The 21,507-nt window shown below is 44.1% G+C and overlaps 2 protein-coding genes and 2 pseudogenes across 2 annotated transcripts; 3 read left to right on the forward strand and 1 right to left on the reverse strand.

The window, feature by feature from the left end:
• Nucleotides 1-1,685: 1,685 nt before the first annotated feature.
• LOC144539858 (trace amine-associated receptor 13c-like) lies at nt 1,686-3,024 on the forward strand (annotated as a pseudogene).
• A 3,790-nt stretch (nt 3,025-6,814) lies between these two features.
• On the forward strand, nt 6,815-8,028 carry LOC144539878 (trace amine-associated receptor 13c-like). Its single transcript, XM_078286152.1, has 2 exons — nt 6,815-6,996; nt 7,230-8,028. The coding sequence occupies exons 1-2, from the start codon at nt 6,815-6,817 to the stop codon at nt 8,026-8,028; spliced, it is 981 nt and encodes a 326-aa protein (XP_078142278.1).
• A 2,562-nt stretch (nt 8,029-10,590) lies between these two features.
• Nucleotides 10,591-12,682, reverse strand: LOC144539879 (uncharacterized). Its single transcript, XM_078286153.1, has 5 exons — nt 12,557-12,682; nt 12,397-12,465; nt 11,786-11,847; nt 11,617-11,672; nt 10,591-11,381 (listed from the first exon to the last, which is right to left on the reverse strand). The coding sequence occupies exons 1-5, from the start codon at nt 12,680-12,682 to the stop codon at nt 10,591-10,593; spliced, it is 1,104 nt and encodes a 367-aa protein (XP_078142279.1).
• A 3,969-nt stretch (nt 12,683-16,651) lies between these two features.
• On the forward strand, nt 16,652-20,935 carry LOC144539880 (trace amine-associated receptor 13c-like; annotated as a pseudogene).
• The last annotated feature ends 572 nt before the right edge of the window (nt 20,936-21,507 follow it).

Raw genomic sequence — 21,507 nt, forward strand, 5'->3', positions numbered from 1 at the left:
TTGAAGGACAATCTCATAGGACTGTAAGCTACTCACGTTTCTTCATGGACGCACACAAGGATTCGGTCGCTCAACCGCGATGGCGAGTGGTAGAGACGGGTCAGGTGAGATACCGAGCGCCGGTTCCAACAACCATATACACCCACTCCCAATCAGCTGGGAAGAGTAGCACTCCTTATTAAAGAGGCAGACTAGTTCAAGCTGCTGCAGGAGTCTTTTCCACAACCGTACACCCTCCATGGCAGGATGATGTGAGCAAGCGGAAGCATGTAGAGGAGGGGGGCAAGCGCTGAACCTTGGGGAACACCTTGGGAGACGGGGGCTGTGATGGATTTGCAGTTTTTGATGTTAATATATTGCCAACACCAATTGGGCAGTCTATTTAAGCTGTCAAACTCACTTGCTCATTCCCTGCTGCAGATGCTACTACCTATGCATCTCACACCCCACCACCAACACCCCAGCATCCACCTTTGGACTCTGTTTCTTCAAGGTTCCTCATGGGGGGTTGCAATTGATCTCTCCACTAGCTTTTGGCTCCTGTAATTGTGAGTGCTTAAAGGATAACGCTAGTGTTTTTTAATGCATTTCTTACCGTCAACAAATCCTATGAAAATAACAAAATCAACAATGCGTTTGCTCTACTCCCGTTACTTTCTGACTTCCCACGTACCGTTTTTAGCCTTCAACCCGGAAGTCATTGGCTCCAATTGTAAGCTAAAAACCTTGAAATACAGCTCACAAAGACATAGTTTCAATTTTAAAAATCGCTAACTGTTACAACGAAAAGTCAGGCTATTGTAGTTATTACTAAATTAAATTCAAATGGGAACAAATTCTTCATTAGCACTGACTATTTTCGGTGCTACGGAACTACTTTCCTGAGATCGCAAGCGTGTTTACAGTCGGCTTATTAAGTTGTTTGAGGAAAAAGTCGGCCTGCCCGGTGCATCGCAATGATGAAATATGCTGCTCAGAGTAACGACATTTGACGTGTTTTTAATTGTTTTTTTTAATACAATGGAGTTCTATGGCTACTGAGACATGGCTTCATTGGGCACCGGCTACATGGACGAGACTTGTTGGCAAAACAAAATCATTGCTGATTTTGTTATTTTCATAGGATTTGTTGATGGTAAGAAATGCGTTGAAAAACACCAGCGTTGTCCTTTAATACTGGTCTACTCATCATTTTTGTAAGCCCATATAGTCATATGTCTCAAATTCAAGAAAGCTTGGAATTCTGTCCATCAGATGAGGCCTATTGTCTGACATCTGGAACACCATTCTTTAATTCTCATTGAAGTCAATTCTAAATTTGATTGATATCATACACCATCTATAACTACTCACACTACAGTGTTCTCCTCCTCCTCCTTCCACACAAACTGTAACATGGTCCCTGGCATATCAATGTAAAAGGTAAAACATACACCTAAGCTACTGTACATTACTACCATGAATTAAACTACTAACATGGTTGACAATGCTGAACTTGTCAGCATAGAAGGGATTGGGAAGAAACAAGAAGGGAAAAGAAAGGAGAGAGAGGTGATGAATTGATGTAAAAAAGAGAGAGGTTAGAGAGTGATGAAGATGAGATGGAGAGGGTGATACAGAAAGTGCGAGCAAGAGGAAGGAAGGGAGGGGAGGGAGGGGAGGGAGGAAAGAGATATATCAGCTGTATGATAGAGAGCTTTGGTCAGAAAGCTGCCAGACCTCAGCAGCTTCTCCTCTCCTCCTCTCTCTCTGATGATGGAGACCCTGGAAGGAGGTGAACTCTGCTTTCCACAGCTCCTCAACACTTCCTGCAGGAAGCAGAAGCATCTTCGCTCCAAGGCCATGCTCCTCTACATTCTGCTGTCCTCCATCTCTCTGCTCACTGTGGTTCTCAACCTGCTGGTCATCATCTCCATCTCCCACTTCAGGCAGAGATATACTTCTCAGCATAGCCAAAAATGTTTTTATATTTTTTTAAGTATGAACAGTTTGACATGCAAGAAGAAATGGCTTTGGGGTAGTACATAAAATTGTCTTTGATAAGTACATTACGGTTTGGTAAAGCTTTAATTCTTGTTTTTAGTCATACTGCTACTTTGACTACTACTCCCACTACTGCAACTAATAATATAACTACTTTCTTCAACAGCCAAAATACTATATATGAATGTTAAATGTTGAATGATGATATTCTCCCACTCCAGGCAGCTCCACACCCCCACCAACCTCCTCCTCCTCTCCCTGGCTGTCTCAGACCTCCTTGTGGGCCTCCTGCTGATGCCGGTTGAAATCCTCCTCATGGAGTCTTGCTGGTTTCTGGGTGACCTCATATGTGCTCTCTTTTACTATGCTTCCTTTATTATTATCTCTGCCTCTGTAGGAAACATGGTGCTCATATCAGTCGACCGCTATGTGGCTATTTGTGACCCTCTGTGTTACCCCACCAAAATCACTCAGAGAAGAATTAAAATCTGTGTTTGTCTGTGTTGGGTCTGTTCTGCTTTCTATGGCAGTCTGATTAAAAAAGATCTCCTGAAACAACCAGGAAGGTATAATTCCTGTGCTGGAGAGTGTGTGGTTGTCATTAGCTTTATAGCAGGAGCTGTTGACCTTGTTATGAACTTTATTGTTCCCATTACTGTCATCATAGTTCTGTATATGAGAGTATTTGTGGTGGCTGTGTCTCAGGCTCGTGCCATGCGATCCCACATTGTGGCTGTCACACTCCAGCGTTCAGTGACTGTAACTGCTAAGAAATCTGAGAGGAAAGCAGCCAGGACTCTTGGTATTGTCATAGTTGTGTTTCTAATGTGTTTCTGTCCATATTACTATCCCTCTCTTGCAGGCCAGGATACCTCAAGCGGTGCTTCATATTCAGCCTTTGTGATCTGGCTGCTTTATTGTAACTCCTGTCTAAACCCTGTGATCTATGCCTTTTTCTATCCCTGGTTTAGAAATACTATTAAACTGATTGTTACACTTCAGATACTGCAGCCTGACTCCTGTGAGGCCAAACTACTGTAGAGATGCTGTGGAGTGACATAAGAACTTTTCTATGAAGGCGGAAACGTATTTTTTCCTGTTGTTGAGTCAATGAATTCAAAAGACCAAACACAAGTTTGGACAGACAGAGGAAAATATATTTTGTTAAAACACACAGTAAATTTGTATGTAACCACATTGTCATGAACTATTCATTCTATGTAAAAAAGAGCTGTAATATATTTTGTAAAGTGCAACAGCATGATGTCAAGTAAAATGGAAACATTTCTTGTCCTCATGTTGTTGAATGGAACTTGTCTGCCTGGTTTCCACAACAGGGCCAAACAGGGCTAGTCAGGGTTTAGTCATCATCTATTTCACTGATTTTACCCAAAACACCACCTCTGTGATTCTTTTCCATCTTAGTGCAAACAGAGATGATTGGTCAGGTGGGCTTCAGTTCCATATTATTTTTCTCAATTGGTTTTCTCATTGTTCTAATCATTCATAAGCACCATTAAAATCATTTAGGTAAACGCAGACATAATACAGAGGTAGATATAACAGCAGCATCATTGTTTATTGTTTGTTACACATGGTTACAAAAATATGGGATACAAGGTGTGCAATGTAATGAGTAAACATTAAATAAAGCTGCAGAAATCGTGGTCTGTGTCTCCCTCTGCTGTTCTTAGTGAGTTTTACATATAGAACATAACCTGCCATCCTTCCTTCCTTGTTCATGATTTGCCGTATTGTTCGATTCACAGTCCTAAATATCTTTAAATATTTGTGTAGCCCAGCTTCCTAATCTATAGCTAGGACCTTGCTAGTGGGGTACAACACATACAACGGTACTAATATACTAGTATACAATAATATATCAATAATCGTATACTACTTTATAGAGGTGTACAGAGACGTCATTATCTGTATCTGTATCTGTTCAACCAACAAAATTATCTGTATCTGTATTCGGATAGAAGACCGGAAGTGGGCGTGGTTTATACCAGAAGTCACGTTAAATCGGGCAAATGTTGTATTTTCTAACCTAATATTCATTGGCAATGCAATTTTTGTGCCTTCAAAGCATCAAATTGATTTAATATTGGCATATAATTAATTATGAACTATATTTCCACATCCTCATACTGTACTTTTCATCTCTCTCTCTCTCTCTCTCTCTCTTATTTTTTTTTAAATTTTTAACTAAACTAAGTTTTATGAACTGTCTGAACCCCACCACCACCTTATTGTGGCCTTGCACAATTTGCAGATGACTTCAGTTGTATCAGTTGGGCTCATTGTAAAGTGCTCCCAGATAGCACTGCTTGTTTTGCGATTTTGTTTTTGCTGGGGGTGCTGCAGAGTCCATTGCTAGCTTCACAAATCACTTGTTGCTGTCACTTGAACTTGTTGCTGTCTGTTTAAATAACCATGAAATACTTGGTAGGGTGTTAGTGGACGCTAAGTCAAAATTCCATGAAACCTATGGCTGATACATACAGCATGTTACATCTTAAACGGATGAATATTGACTGAAATACAAGGTAAAACGTAGTTTTTTTCAATATTTCGACTGGGTTTTTTAAATGGAGGAAATTAACACATACAGCTAAAAACTACAGGTTCTAAGGTTCATTTTGATGTATAGGTTGCGGAGGTTTGAAAGAAATCCAGCTGCCACACCAGGCTTTTGTCTCGCTAGCTCCCGCACATGATGCCTCCTCCTCCTCCTCGATGCGAGAGTTTCCCTGAGTGACAGCCGGTAACGGTCAGCTCTCAGTCCGCTTGGTGGGGGCGACTACAGAATATAGCGATCACTTTTCAATAATGTGTAGTAAATGAAACGACTTTCGACTGGGTTTTTTTTTTTAATGGAGGAAATTAACACATACAGCTAAAAACTACAGGTTCTAAGGTTCATTTTGATGTATAGGTTGCGGAGGTTTGAAAGAAATCCAGCTGCCACACCAGGCTTTTGTGTCGCTAGCTCCCGCACCTGACTCGGTGGGGGCGACTACAGAATAGCAGGGCCGGATCTACGCACAGGCATTCTAGGCACATGCCTAGGGCCTCCTTGCCACTAGGGGGCCCAGACAGAGGGGTAAAGAATATCAACTGCCTACATTAAATAATGTTTAACACATATTTATTTTAAAATATTTTAAAAATATAAAAATCCGATCTAAAACTTTATTTCAATGTTTATATATTTATTTATTCTATTTTTTTTTTAAAACATACACACGTTACATTAACGCCAAATGTGCGGGAAAAAGTATTTCCGGTTCAGTGGAGATCATCACTGTATGTTAGCAGCAGCGACATATAGGCTAACTGTTAGCAGCTTTTCGGTGGAGAGGGGCTTTACACAAGTTTCTCTCGGGCCCTTCAAAGTAGGGGTGGGCGGATCGATCCCAAAATATCGATACTACAGATACTACGTCTCGTTTTTGAAGATCGATTCTAGCGTCAATACGATCGATAGCAGTTTCAGTTTCAGTTTCTGTCGGGTTCAAGCAACCTGAACATTATTAAAACACACACAAAGAGAGAAGACACAGAGTTAGAGTTTTCTTCCTTGCAAGGGAGAACGGACGGAAACGTGCTCAGTTACACTTTCCAACCCGCTCTGAACCCGTCCCGCCGTCTCCTCTCTTTTTATTTCCTTAAGGTGGTTCCTAGTTACAAAAGGATTGCAGCCCCTAAAGGGTGGGGGACACACGGGCTGAAATTCTCTACGTATCTTTTTCTAAACATGGTTACAAAGAAGTTCTCGTTTGTAGCAGGTGTCTTCATTCAGATCAAAGGCATAGTTGCGGCCTCCGCCTTCCTGTAGGAGTGTTTCTTATCTGCCTCCTCAATGCGGTCACCTCGACCCTGAGCCTGCCCGTGAGGCTTCGTGATATCTCTGAAAAACAGTTAACACATCCTCTCGCACAGACACACACACACACATATATAGCTCTCAAACAGTATAAGCAAATGTAGGATAACTTCTATGTACAATTATTCCAACAGTTTCTCTCTTCTACGTTGTACCCATTTCATCAAAGAGTAGAACTGTCTGTGCAAACAACGTTCCGTTGTCGTGAACACATCTTAGTGCCTGCATGCACTCTTTGCTTCTCCACTGCTGTTGTCGTACGCGAAAAGTACAGTCTGCCTAGTGTAATCTAGCCATTTAATCCGGCCTTGGCTGTGCCCACACCCCCTTATCCAGCCTGCAGACATCTATACTTGGACTTACTGGAGCCTTGGTACAGACACACACACATACAGAGGACAGTACATCATTTTTGGTTTGAACAGCAGATGGCACTGAAGCACAAATGCATTCCTCAAATTTCGCTTAGTCAGGTCAAAGATTGAGTGACAGGCTTCTAAATTCCTCCCTCTGTGTGTAGAGATAGTGGAGAGGTACGTTGAGAGGTGTTGCACAATCAACTTATCAGTCGCCTCGTGAAAATGCAACATCTATTGAGTTATATATCATTTAATGAATTCACTTCCATTACCATTAGAAGTGGGTGAATTGGGAGAGAAAAATGGTGAGTAGAGAGGGAGGATAGATTTGGAAGGGAGGAGTAGAGAAAAGAAGTCAAGGGGCGAGAAAAGAGGTGAGGAAGAAGAGAGATAGTGATGAAGATGAAGAGGATGATGCAAAGGAAGGAAGAGGGACATCAGTCTCCAAGAGACAGAATGAGAGAGAGGGAGGGAGGAAAAGAAGCAAAGGGAGGAGAGAGATAAATCAGCTGTATGATAGAGAGCTTTGGTCAGAAAGCTGCCAGACCTCAGCAGCTTCTCCTCTCCTCCTCTCTCTCTGATGATGGAGACCCTGGAAGGAGGTGAACTCTGCTTTCCACAGCTCCTCAACACTTCCTGCAGGAAGCCAACACGTCCTCACTCTGAGGCCATGCTCTTCTACATTCTGCTGTCCTCCATCTCTCTCATCTCTCTTCTCACTGCAGCTCTCAACCTGCTGGTCATCATCTCCATCTCCCACTACAGGTGGCCATAGATTTTGTCATGTACAAATCTTTATAAATCTGGTAGACTTACCAAAAGAAATGGCTGATAGACTAGAACAGAGGTACTGTCACATCTTGGCCTCTGATGAGAAGAAAGAAGTTGTTAAACAATGCTTTTGTATTTTTATAATGCTTGATTTCTGTCACATCTACTGATCAGAAATACTACTGATACTAATAGTATTAATGAATCTAATGCACCTTTCTCTCCAGGCAGCTCCACACCCCCACCAACCTCCTCCTCCTCTCCCTGGCTGTCTCAGACTTCCTTGCAGGCCTCCTGATGCCGACTGAAATGCTCTATACAGAGGCCTGCTGGTTCCTGGGTGACCTCATGTGTGCTTTGTCTTTCTTTGTTGTCTTTACCATCATCTCTGCCTCAGTAGGAAACATGGTGCTGATATCAGTCGACCGCTATGTGGCTATTTGTGACCCTCTGTGTTACCCCACCAAAATCACTCAGGGAAGAGTTAAAATCTGTGTTTGTCTGTGTTGGGTCTGTTCTGCTTTCTTTGGCAGTCTGATTCTAAATGATCACCTGAGAGAACCAGGCAGGTATAATTCCTGCGTTGGAGAGTGTGTGGTTGTCATCAACAACATTGCAGGAGCTGTTGACCTTGTTTTCACCTTTATTGGTCCCATTACTGTCATCATAGTTCTGTATATGAGAGTATTTGTGGTGGCTGTGTCTCAGGCTCGTGCCATGCGATCCCACACTGTGGCTGTCACACTCCAGCGTTCAGTGACTGTAACTGCTAAGAAATCTGAGAGGAAAGCAGCCAGGACTCTTGGTATTGTCATTGTTGTGTTTCTAATATGCTTTTGTCCACATTACTTTGTCTCTCTCACAGGCCAGGAGAACGTGGCCCTTTTGGTCTTTCTGGTCTATTTTAACTCCTGTTTAAACCCTGTGGTCTATGCCTTTTTCTACCCCTGGTTTAGAAAATCTATTAAACTCATTGTTACACTTCAGATACTGCAGCCTGACTCCTGTGAGGCCAACATACTGTAGAGAGAGGCTGTGGAGAGAGTTAAATGAAACTTTTTCTATCAAGAATTTAAAAAAAAAACTCATTTGAGTCGTTCTTTGATTGCTATATTAATTTTCTTTGGTGTTGTTGTTTCCATCCTCAAAATATTTTTTGTAAGCACCATAAATGTTTTTAGGGAAGCACCCAGTTTCATGTAAGCTGCTAATTCAACATTGCATATGTATATCACAGAAAGTATGATATCTTTGCATTACCAAAGTTACTACAAACATTAAGAGTCGTTTCTTTTCTTCCAGAATACCAGTTTTGGGTTAAAGGCATGTTGTCTACATGCGATTAAATTCCTGGGCTGGCCTGGGCTTATGAAACATCACATCTGTGACTCTTCCTAACGTTTGTCTGATCTGCCAGCTGATTTACAGTTTCAGATAAACCCACGGTGCTTTTGATCTTTTCACCTTATCTTTGGAGGCAGGACAGCCTTGTGGTTAGTGAGTTCATCTCCCAACTGAAGGGCCCAGAGTTGGAACTGCCTTGGCAAACCCCACTCTGCCTGAGCATGGAGAAGGATAGCAACTGTTGAGTTTTATGAAATATGCAGTGTTAGATTGTGTGCCTCTAATAGCACGTTTGGTCTGGAAGAAGTATTAGTTAAGAAAGAAGTATTCTACTCTTATTTCAATCTTTGTTTGCTGTACATTATTTATTTAATTGTTTTTCTCAATCCAGTCAGTCTTAAGCCCCATCAAATGTTTTTAGGTAAACACACACAGTGCAGAAGATGACAGCATCACTGTTCATTTTGGTTTTTTGACCGATCAGTGGACCAAGATACACAAACGATGTATAAATGAACACAATCAGATGAACAGTATGGCCACAATTAACCAATGAACTTGAAAATGGGTGTGGCTTAACACAAAAAAACCTCCACACCTCTTGGTCCAATTATCGCAAAACTTGGTAGATGCATTAATGGAAGAAAATTTCATGGAAATCGGTCAATAGAGGGCGCATCAAATGCCAAAAACAGGTGTGGTCTAACACGAATTAGATTATAACTCAAAACATGTTTGTACATTCATCACTTAACTTGCTAAATATGTTTCATAAAGCTGTTGAAACGTGTGTACAACTATTCTAAATTCAACCAATAGCGGGCACCACAAATGCCAGAAAAGTGAGAGGGCCTGGCATAAATTTTTCACAAATTCCTGTGAGATGGTAAGTTGTGTGCAAATGTTGCAGAGCAAATATTACCCCAATTGGCCTGATAGGGGTGCTATAATTAATGGTCAAAATATACAACTACACCATGATTTACACAAAACTTGGTACACATATCCAGCTACCTTTGTGCTACACATTTTCCTCAGAACCACCAACCCATTCTCGTTCCCAACTCGTCTTGTATTGAAGCTTTGTCAAATCCCTTGGCGTGACTTTCACTAGCAGGGACCACGCCACAACAATATGTCATTTAAAGGTTTAATGGAAATTCCGAGGTATTGGATGTTGAGGACAAGTGAATGGATGTAAGGGGAGGGGTGAAGGTGGAAGGAGGATGTCGTCTGTTAGGCTGGTCTGGGAGGACGTACTGGAGACCGGGCGGAGGGAGACTCAGTGTGGGGGTTCCATCTCAGGCGTGTTCCCACCTGAGCTGATAACAGGCCCCCAAAAGAGTCAGATTTAGATTGAGCTGAGTTGAGTGTGAGCTTGACGGAGATCGTTAAGATTGTTGCGGATATAGGAGCGATATGCCTGAGATGACCAGCGGCCAAGGACCTGGATGGTTTGATCCGAGATGCTCAGTCTGGCTGCTGTGGATGCTGCGCTGATGCGGAAGGAATGGCTCGAATAGTGTTCTGAAGATATGCCTGAAATGTGGAGGACTCTGTGTAAATGCTTCTGGAACCAGAATCGAGTGGTCATTTTTCCTGTTTCGGTGAGAAAGAGCGGGTGTTGAGGTGATGCCTCGGCGGCATACCTAGAGCTGATGTATTTGGCCAGCGGCTCGTATGGGCTGAGATAGGAGTCGAGGCGGAAAATGTAAATAGGGAAAGAAATTCCCAGCTGATCTGTTTTATTCCTTCGGAGCTTGAATATGAGAGAGTCGGAAGTGTGGATGGTTATATCAGATAGACTGGGATGACGAGAAGGATTATAGGCAGATGAAGTCGGGGCAAATTTGGAGCACCTCAGGAAGCCTAAAAAAGCCAGCAGGAACATGGATTCTAGGGTCAAATCGACCATAGGGGATATGTAGCCTGAACGTAGAGAACGGATGCAGAGGCTGAGAAGGTCAGAAGTGAGTGGCAAGCGTCTGGCTGGGAGAGCAGGTTCCTGTTTGCGCAAGCCTTTGATTAACATGGTAACATAGGAATGGGAGGTAGGAGGACAATGGAGGCCAGTGACTAGTTTGAAGAAGAAGTTGATTCCTGCTAAGTAGGTCTGGATGGTGGAGGACCGGATTTTTTGGACAGAATGAGCATGGGTGATAAAATTGCAGATAGACATGACGTCCAGAGAGGGAAATGACAGCTGGTAGGTGGCGTGGTATGCCTTGAAACAATTCCAGCCAGTTAGGTAGGCTGAGAGAGTGCTTGGGGGGGGACACCGACAGCTTTAGTCAGAAGGTTGGACAGGAAGGATTTTGCTTGTGGAATTATGCGAATGGCATAATTGAGATGGCCAAGGAGGGCTAGTAGCTGGCGTTTGGTGCATCTGTCTGCCAGGAGATAATTCGACAGGAGCAGAGTGATGCGCTGTATTTTCTCTGAGGGCAGAGATGCCTGGAAGGAAATTGAGTCCAGGGTGATGCCTAAGAACTCAATGGATGTGCTAGGCCCTGAGGTTTTCTCCTCAGAAAGAGGGACACCAAGTTCTGAGAAAACTTTTGTGAGTGTAGTGAGCCCGAGGTGAGGAGGTGAGGCTGGTGGAGTGACGACGAGGAAATCGTCGAGAAGATGGAGTATGTAAGGGAGTCTGTGGTTGTTAGTCAGGATCCAGCACAGGGCTTCTGAAAGAGAGTCGAAGATCCTAGGACTGCTTCTGCAGCCGAAGGTAAGGCGCACAGAAAAATAATATGCACCTTTCCAGCAAACACCGAAAAAACGCCAGAAGTCTGGATGGATTGGCAAGACTTTGAATGCGCTGGTGATGGCTGCTTTAGAAAGCCAAGCTCCGCGTCCTGCTAAACGGATGAGGGTGATGGCATGGTCGATGGTTGCATATTGCATAGAGAAATCGGGACTAGGAATGACACTGTTGATGCTCGGAATGTGTGAGCCATGTGGGGAAGACAGGTCCATTATCAGCCTCTTTTTTCCGGAGTATTTCCGAGTGGCGACGCCTATTGGGCTGATGCGGAATACTGGAAAAGGAGGATTGTCGAATGGGCCTATCATGAATCCTTCCTTGACTTCCTTGGCCAATAGGGTGTCGACAGTGTGAGGTTCCGCAAGAGCGGACTGAAGGTTGTGAGAGACGTGGGAAGTATCGGGAAGTACTTCTATACCTGGATGGAAACCATGTGTGAAGCCATCGATGAGAAAGTGAACGAACTGTCTATCTGGATGGTTTTGTAGAGCAGTGGCAAGGACATGTACCTTGGGAGAAGGGCGACAAACTGACGAAGCTGGCTGGGTGGGTGGAGCTGCTGTGGCTAGAGTGTAATTATTGGCACAAGGATAAAAAACATTTGGGTGTTGGGGATGGGGGGGGGGGGGGGGGGGACAGACCAGTTGGAAATGAAGGAGGAGGCTGGGAATAACCGACTTGATTAGCCTGTGGCGGGACCCCTTGAGTTGCTGGAAGGGGCTCTCGTGCTGCTGTGTTGGCTGTGAAAGAAAAGGGGGGAGCGGAAGCCGTGTTGCTGTGAGCGGCTGAAGGAAGGGTAGAGGAAGGGATGATGGGATGAAAGGATGTATGTGCACAGGGATTTTGTGAAGCCTGCGAAGACAGGGATGAAAAGAAAGCTGAGATCAGCTGAGAGAAGTCTGAAACGGAGGGAGCAGGCACAGGGGGACATACGACCTGCCCCCCACCAGGGGGGGCTGATGATGCAGGCTGCGGCTGTGGCGGCGGAGGCTCTGTGACGTCACGCCTGACGACACGGGCGGTGGTTGGCTCTGGCGAGGAAGCCAGAAGAGCGGGAGGTACGGTGTTTGTTGTTGCTGTATTGATGGAGGCTGAATATAGTTTAAACAGTGTAGCTTTATTGTCGCCGCGGTGGAAGGGAATGCCTTTCCCTCTCAGGAAACATTGGAGGCGGGCGACGGTCCAGTCTCTGATGTCGGGCTCTGTTTGTGGACGAGGAGACTGCCGAGTGGAACATGAGGGCACACCGCGAGTGCGTTGTGGTGGATCGCCGAGGACTATAGGCCTACGTGAGGGGGGCTGCTGCCGATGAGAAGAGGGTTGGAGCCGGCTCCTACGACCATGGTTTTCGGCCCTCGCTGAAGGAGGAGAGGAGGCCTGAGATCTGCTGGGAGTCAGAAAGATCTCGTTGGTGGAGCTTGAGTGGAGAAGCCGACGGGGCCGTGGTACGTTAACCACTGAGCGCAGGCGACTCCGCTGGGGCGCTTGGCTGTGGTCTGGTTGAGGATAACCGGTTCCAAACAAGTCATCATCATCGTCTGAATCGGGTGGATTGAGCCGCAGTTCGGGATCCATGGTGAGTTGACTGTTTGCAATCAAATTTCTGAGTTTACTAATGCTGTCGAGCATTTAGGAGCGATGCACGGTCTGTCTGTTCTCGACAGATCTGAGACAAACGAGGCAGGATGGGTTGACCAGGTATAAGTAGGCTAGGCAGATGATTAGAGGTGTGGTTGAGGCGTGGCCCTGCTCCCGAACCTAAGTTAACTAATTAACTTCATATGACGATGCAAAAGGTACCCTTTCGCGAACGCACTGGGTGCGTCCATGGTAAAACCTCTTGCAGCAGTATTGGACGCCTACAACTTTTTTTAGCAACAACACTAGTTAGGATATTATTTTAAGAAGCTCACTGATCTAAGGCCATGTATAGTAAATGTCATGGCCATATCCATCTGATTATCAACTTATCACCCCATGGTAAGGATAAGCCACAAATCAGCTATGGAGACTGCCACCTACAAGCTCATAACAGGGTAATCTTCAGAGATATATGTAGGAAATAGGGCTGAAACGATTCCTCGAGAAACTCGAGTAACTCGATTACTTACTTATTACTTTGCATCGAAGCTTCGTGTAATCCATATAACTATATACACACTCAGTGTTTCGCACGGATGATTATTACTGTTGCACAACGCGCTGGAGAAAGAGAAAATAGCGAGGAGCGAAGAGAAGAGACAGGCCAGAGAAAACGACAGAAAGTGTCCAAAGTTTCGGATGCAGTGTTGCCAACTTGGCGACTTTGTCGCTAGACTTAGCGACTTTTCAGACCCCCCTGGCGACTTTATTTCTCAAAAGCGACTAGCGACAAATCTGCCGACTTTTTCTGACCCTGGGAAGCAATGTTAATGTGTTGAATCCCAAAGCATTTGGCAATAAATTGGTTCGGCTGATGCCGGTTTTCTCTACTTGCTTGTCTAATCCAGAGAGGTCTGACGGTCACAGCGCTTCCCACACACAGCGTAGCTCCCTCCCTCCGCTGGGAGCAGGGACTGTAGGATAGAGTCCACTTGTAATTGCTACCGGCGTACGCCGAAACTGGCCCGGGTGGGCGGAGTCAGCACTTAATATTAAAACGGGATGAGATGAAGGCTAGTAAAGAATGCACGTTAATTATGGCTATATGTAATGGCTAGTTAAGAACGTAAATCAATATGGTGGCTAGTTATGATGTCCCTAAGTTAGCTAAGTTTTGCTCAAGAAAATAACCACAGAAAATAAAATGCTGCAGTCAATTTGTGAAAGCCTGAGCTTCATTCATGTTATTATTATGATAGTCACACACACATACACACACACACACACACACACGCACACACACACACACCTACTCCCCTCACAGTGATGCATAAAATACCCCAGAAAGCAAAATATCAGGTGGTGTAAGTAGCAATTGGAGCCTAAAATGCACCAGTCCAATACAGCAGGTATATTCAGTTTAGTTTGATTGCAGTGAGTAGGGTCAGCAGGTGTAGGGCAACCCTTCAACATAGTAAATAAATGTACATTAGCCAGTCTTATGAACTTGTATGATATTTAGGCCTAGTAATAAATATCAATAATAATTATTATTTCACCTCGTTTTCAGTAAATCACAGTGTCGTATGGACAGCTTCGTGCGGACAGCTTTTCTCTTTTGTATATTTACTATTGCTCTTTAATAAAGCAAAAGTATTTCTTATCCGATTACTCGATTAATCGATGGAATAATCGGTAGAATACTCGATTACTAAAATAATCGATAGCTGCAGCCCTAGTAGGAAACTTAATCTGTAAAGAGATGGGTATTGAGGCAACAACATACTATAATCCTGACCATGTAGGACCATTCAGGAGGTTTGGGGGAGGCAGTAAAGTGCTTCAGAAACAGCAATGTGTCAGGGGCAGGGATTAGGACCCAAATGCAGACAGTCGAGGCAGAGAGCTTTTCTGAAGCAAGAAGCTTTAATAGCTGAAACTTAGGCAGAGTACAAAACAGAAAATCCAAAAAGCAAAAACCGCAACAGGCTGGCAAATAAAGGAAGACAAAAACCAAACCTGGCCGGTAACAAGGCAGGAAGATTTCCACATGAAACACAGAATACAGAGCAGAAGGCGAAGCAGGTAACACGGAGAAACACAACAGACGAACTGGCAACCACACCATGGAACACAGACTATTAATACACACAGACTAACGGAGAAACGAGGAACAGCTGGCAGGAGGGAAAAGAGTCCGGGAGCTGATAGGTGGAAGCAGGCTGGTGAAGGGGGAACAAGGTAACAGGGCTAACGAGGGTGATGCAGGGCAGGTGTGGAGGGAAGGCGCACAGAAGGGAGGAAAGTCCGAGGACATCCGGTGGCTGGTGGGAGGATGGCAGGACTGGGGAGTGAAAGGAGTGGTTGACCAGGACACAGGGGCAGACAGGGGCAGATCATGGCAGACACAAGGGCTAGGGCTGAGAGGGGCAGATCATGGCAGACATTTCAGTCATGTGACCCTTTCAAAGCCCAGAGCTAGACTTGGCTTCTTGGAACTGAAGGTGACGTACAATACAAACTGTGCCTCCAAGTACATTAGGAACATCCATCTTGGGCATGGATCTCTTCAAAGCCCTGCATCTCGAGATTAATGAAGTTGTTATTATAACTAAGGTTCAGGAACTAAGACCACGCCTCAAGCACACATTCAATTTCCTGCTCCACTCTATTTAAATGCACCTAACCATTACCCTTTCTCTTTCTCGTATGTCTCAGTTCTCACATCCCTCCCCCCAAACCCCTTTTTTCTCCGTCTTTCATGCTGTTCTCCCTCAGTACAGGAACCACAGGTGGAAATGATGGAGCCAGAAGACTCCCCATCAGCGAGACAGTGCCCCCACCCTGAGTCCCAATTCCCTGAGTGCCTCGGCTGACCATCGACCCCAACTCATCCGAACCCTCAATTCATCCCCTCGTCTCGACCCCTGATTCATCCCTCTATCCTCGACCCTTGTTTCATCCCTCCGTTCTCAACACCTCTCTCTCTCAATAAACTGTCTAAATACATCTCATAGTGGCGTGGTCTTTGTTTGTGAAAAGATGCTTGTGTCACTACCAGTACACCCCCTACTGTCCCTGTACAGCACACTACTGTTGACATACACTACAGAGACTGGAACAGTTACTGGCTTTGACCACAACATCACAGTGAGACCTGAGGTATGGCCTGTGCAGCAAAAGTTACGCCGTCCGCCCTTTGCTGTACGTGATGCAGTCTCCCAGCAGCTACAGAGATTGGAGAATGACTGTGTCATTGAACGCATCAATTCATCACCATGGACTCTCTGCCTAGCCTCCCTCATGCCCAACCCATGTTGACCAAATGGTGAACCAAAGTGACCTGGATCTCATCTGAGATAACTGTTCTCCTGGCTCTTCTTTGTCCTCGTCCTCCTCTTCCTCCTCTTCCTGTCACTCCTCTTCCTCTAGCTGTCGGTGCAACATTGTTCTCAAACACAAGAGAGCTCACCTGTGGCCTTTTTTATAGAGCTAAAGCTCTGATTTCTGAGTGAACAATTCAGATATTAATATTTATATGTGTGATGAGTGGATGTTGCCAATTGGTAAATGAATTTAAGCATTTGGGATGGCAGTGCTCCAAATGAACACATGTGATTTTAGTTTTTGAATACTGTGCTAATGTAGAGAATGAGGGAAAACTACACAGTAGTTACTGTGTGTTGTGTTTTGCAAAAAGTGTGATTGAGAATTGCAAACTGAGTGAAAAGCAGAAAATGTGCTTGTAGGTTTGCAGACTTGGTTTAGGGATTTGATACATGAGTTTCAGGTTTTAGTGATTGTGTCCCAAGTTCCAGTTTTAGTGTGTAAACAATTGTGGAAAAACTGTAATGTCACAATGCTGAACCCATCATTGCATATGGGATTAGGAAGGGACGAGGAGAAGGGAAATCAGAGCAGGGAGGTAAAGGTGATGAAGAGAGGTGAAGGAGAGAGGGAGTGATGAAGATGAAGATGAAGAGGATTGTTCCAGAAGGCAGTGAGGCAGGGATTGAGGGAGGAGGCACCAGTCTGTAGAGAGAAAGAGTGAAAAAGAGATGAAGGGATGGAGAGACAGAAAGAGTGAAAGAAGGGAGGGAGGAAAGACATAAATCAGCTGTGTGATAGAGAACTTTGGTCAGAAAGCTGCCAGACCTCAGCAGCTTCTCCTCTCCTCCTCTCTCTCTGATGATGGAGACCCTGGAAGGAGGTGAACTCTGCTTTCCACAGCTCCTCAACACTTCCTGCAGGAAGCAGATGCGTCCTCACTCTGAGGCCATGCTCCTCTACATTCTGCTGTCCTCCATGTCTCTGCTCACTGTGGTTCTCAACCAGCTGATCATCATCTCCATCTCTCATTACAGGCAGAGATATACTTCTCAGCATAGCCTGAAATATTTTTATATTGCTAAATATTAACAGTTAGACTTATAAGAAGAAATGGCTTTGGGCTAGTATGTATATGTCACATAAAGGCTTGTGATGAATACATTCAGGAATTTTGATAATGTTTTTGATCATTTATAATGTTTTACATCTGTTACATCTTGCATTAGACATACTACTATTTCTACTATTATTACTAATACAACTAATGTAACAGTACTTTTGAGACTGCCACTACTACTAATAATGATATTCTCCCACTCCAGGCAGCTCCACACCCCCACCAACCTCCTCCTCCTCTCCCTGGCTGTCTCAGACCTCCTTGTGGGCCTCCTGCTGATGCCGGTTGAAATCCTCCATATAGAGTCCTGCTGGTTTCTGGGTGACCTCATATGTGCTCTCTTTTACTATGCTTCCTACATTGTTACCTCTGCCTCAGTAGGAAACATGGTGCTCATATCAGTCGACCGCTATGTGGCTATTTGTGACCCTCTGTGTTACCCCACCAAAATCACTCAGAGAAGAGTTCAAATCTGTGTTTGTCTGTGTTGGGTCTGTTCTGCTTTCTATAGCAGTCTGATTCTAAATGATCACCTGAAACAACCAGACAGGTATAATTCCTGCACTGGAGAGTGTGTGGTTGTCATTAGCTATATAGCAGGAGCTGCTGACCTTGTTGTGACCTTTATTGGTCCCATTACTGCCATTATAGTTCTGTATATGAGAGTATTTGTGGTGGCTGTGTCTCAGGCTCGTGCCATGCGATCCCACATTGTGGCTGTCACACTCCAGCGTTCAGTGACTGTAACTGCTAAGAAATCTGAGATGAAAGCAGCCAGGACTCTTGGTATTGTCATAGCTGTGTTTCTAATATGTTTCTGTCCATATTACTATCCCTCTCTTGCAGGCCAGGATACCTCATCCAGTGCTTCATATTCAGCCTTTGGGATCTGGCTGCTTTATTGTAACTCCTGTCTAAATCCTGTGATCTATGCCTTTTTCTATCCCTGGTTTAGAAATACTATTAAACTGATTGTTACACTTCAGATACTGCAGCCTGACTCCTGTGAGGCCAACATACTGTAGAGAGAGGCTGTGAAGCTTGGACAGACGAAGAAAAATATATTTTGGTAAAACACACAGTGAATTTGTATGTAACCTCATTGTCATGAACTATTCATTCTATGTAAAAAAGAGCTGTAATATATTTTGCAAAGTGCAACAACATGATGTCAAGTAAAATGGAAACATTTCTTGTCCTCATGGTGTTGAATGGAACTTGTCTGCCTGGTTTCCACAACAGGGCCAAACAGGGCTAGTCAGGGTTTAGTCATCATCTATTTCACTGATTTTACCCAAAACACCACCTCTGTGATTCTTTTCCATCTTAGTGCAAACAGAGATGATTGGTCAGGTGGGCTTCAGTTCCATATTATTTTTCTCAATTGGTTTTCTCATTGTTCTAATCATTCATAAGCACCGTTAAAATCATTTAGGTAAACACAGACATAATACAGAGGTAGATATAACAGCATCATTGTTTATTGTTTGTTACACATGGATACAAAAATATGGGATACAAGGTGTGCAATGTAATGAGTAAACATTAAATAAAGCTGCAGAAATTGTGGTCTGTGTCTCCCTCTGATAGATAAATACTTTTATTTGTCCCCGTGGGGAAATTGGTTTGCAGCAAAATCACAAGGCATTTCATCACAACATCACAAAATCACCAGTAGACATACTTGAACATACCCATATCATAATAGTCACAAGTAGACATACAAAGTCATCAGTAGACTACTCGTAGACATAATAGACATACTCGTACATATACCCATACACATACCAGGAGGAGGGGGACAGGCCAGACCAGCTGGACATCTTTTGTGACCAGGAAGGAGTGGCCAAAATGCATGGAGGATACGGTGCTGGTGAATTACCTGTTTAAAAATGTAATGGCTTGTGGAACAAATGAAAACTTGGATCTATTTTTAGTGAATAGATGCTGTTCTTAGTGAGTTTTACACATAGAACATAACCTGCCAACCGTCCTTCTTGTTCATGATTTGCCGTATTGTTCGATTCACATTCCGAAATGTCTTTAAATATTTGTGTAGCCCAGCTTCCTAATCTATAGCTAGGACATTGCTAGTGGGGTACAACACATAACAACAATACTAATATACTAGCATACAATAATATATCAATAATCGTATACTACTTTATAGAGGTGTACAGAGACGTCATTATCTGTATCTGTATCTGTTCAACCAACAAAATTATCTGTATCTGTATTCGGATAGAAGACCGGAAGTGGGCGTGGTTTATACCGGAAGTCACGTTAAATCGGGCAAATGTATTTTCTAATCTAATATTCATTGGCAATGCAATTTTTGTGCCTTCAAAGCATCAAATTGATTTAATATTTGCATATAATTAATGATGGAATATATTTCCACATCCTCATACTGTACTTTTCATCTCTCTCTTTTTTATTTTTTTTTTATTTTTAACTAAACTAAGTTTTATGAACTGTCTGAACCCCACCACCACCTTATTGTGGCCTTGCACAATTTGCAGATGACTTCAGTTGTATCAGTTGGGCTCATTGTAAAGTGCTCCCAGATAGCACTGCTTGTTTTGCGATTTTGTTTTTGCTGGGGGTGCTGCAGAGTCCATTGCTAGCTTCACAAATCACTTGTTGCTGTCACTTGAACTTGTTGCTGTCTGTTTAAATAACCATGAAATACTTGGTAGGGTGTTAGTGGACGCTAAGTCAAAATTCCATGAAACCTATGGCTGATACATACAGCATGTTACATCTTAAACGGATGAATATTGACTGAAATACAAGGTAAAACGTCATTTTTTTCAATATTTCGACTGGGTTTTTTAAACGGAGGAAATTAACACATACAGCTAAAAACTACAGGTTCTAAGGTTCATTTTGATGTATAGGTTGCGGAGGTTTGAAAGAAATCCAGCTGCCACACCAGGCTTTTGTCTCGCTACCTCCCGCACATGATGCCTCCTCCTCCTCGATGCGAGAGTTTCCCTGAGTGACAGCCGGGAACGGTCAGCTCTCAGCCCGCTGTCTGCTTTGCGCTGACTCGGTGGGGGCGACTACAGAATATAGCGATCACTTTTCAATAATGTGTAGTAAATGAAACGACTTTCGACTGGGTTTTTTTTTTAAATGGAGGAAATTAACACATACAGCTAAAAACTACAGATTCTGTGTGGACTGCACTGTCCCAACAAAGACTGTCCATTGTTATTCAAATAACAAACCATGGGTAACAAAGGACATCAAGGCCATCCTCAATACAAAGAAGAGGGCTTTTAGAGCTGGCAATAGGGAGGAGGTGAGGACAATCCAAGGGGACCCAAAAGTGAAGATCAGGGAGGCTAAAGAGAAGTACAGGAGGAGGCTGGAGCGGAAACTCCAGCAGAACAACATGAGAGAGGTCTGGAGTGGCATGAAGACCATCACTGGTTTCAGGCCGACTGGCGGCAGAGGGGCTGAGGGCAGCTTGGACAGGGCCAATGAACTTAATCTGTTCTTCAATAGACGGTGGCCCCTGCCCACCCCCCCCCCCCTTGACTCATCTGTTTTCTGCCTCCAACCACCATCTACTCCACCGCCCCCCCCTCCCCCTTCTTACAGCCCCCCATCCTCCAGTGGAACCCAGAGTAGCCTTGTACTTGGACTACCTCATGGCGTACAGTCGGAAGGGGAAGATTCTTCAGGGCTCCCTGGAGCTTCAGAGAACTGGCAGCAGGGGTATGTACAATGGTTCTCTCAGAACCAACGTCAAGGACTGCGAAGGTCCTCAACATTCGTCCTTCATTCTGTAGGACAACTGGAACAATCTTCAACATGACTCCGGTTGAACAATTTGGTCGGTCCAAGAAGCATGCATCTTGTGAGGTGGCATGTACCATAAGGACTTTGTTGGGGTCTGACGATTCCTTTGGTGCAGTGTCATGCAGAATAGTGAGATGGATCTGCTTCCATGTATTACAAGCATTTTTAAGGGTGCATATATTAGCAGGATGGCAACGGGCACACTTGTAGCATTGGTCATTATTAGCAATCCAGTCTCTAAGTTGTGAGACTGTAAACACCTTTATTTGTGGGCAGGTTGCCAGGAAATGTTCCCAGTTATTACAGTAAGGACAGTATGGCTGGAACTTTGCCCTCCCTTTAGGCTGTTTCTTCTTCACCTATTGTTCGGCTATTGAATGACCGGCAGAACAGGCTGAAGCGCTAGTGAGGTACATAGTTGTGGGAGACTCTCTCTTCCGAGGTTCCTTCCCAGTAGCAAGGAGAATGAAATCACTCTCTTTCCCACTTTCAAAGTATGGTAACCTCGGCTTCAGGATACCATATGCAGAGGCTACAAGTAGCTTCATGATTCCAGCTCCTT

This window comes from Centroberyx gerrardi, chromosome 10 (assembly GCF_048128805.1).
Source record: "Centroberyx gerrardi isolate f3 chromosome 10, fCenGer3.hap1.cur.20231027, whole genome shotgun sequence".
Lineage (NCBI taxonomy): Eukaryota > Metazoa > Chordata > Actinopteri > Beryciformes > Berycidae > Centroberyx > Centroberyx gerrardi.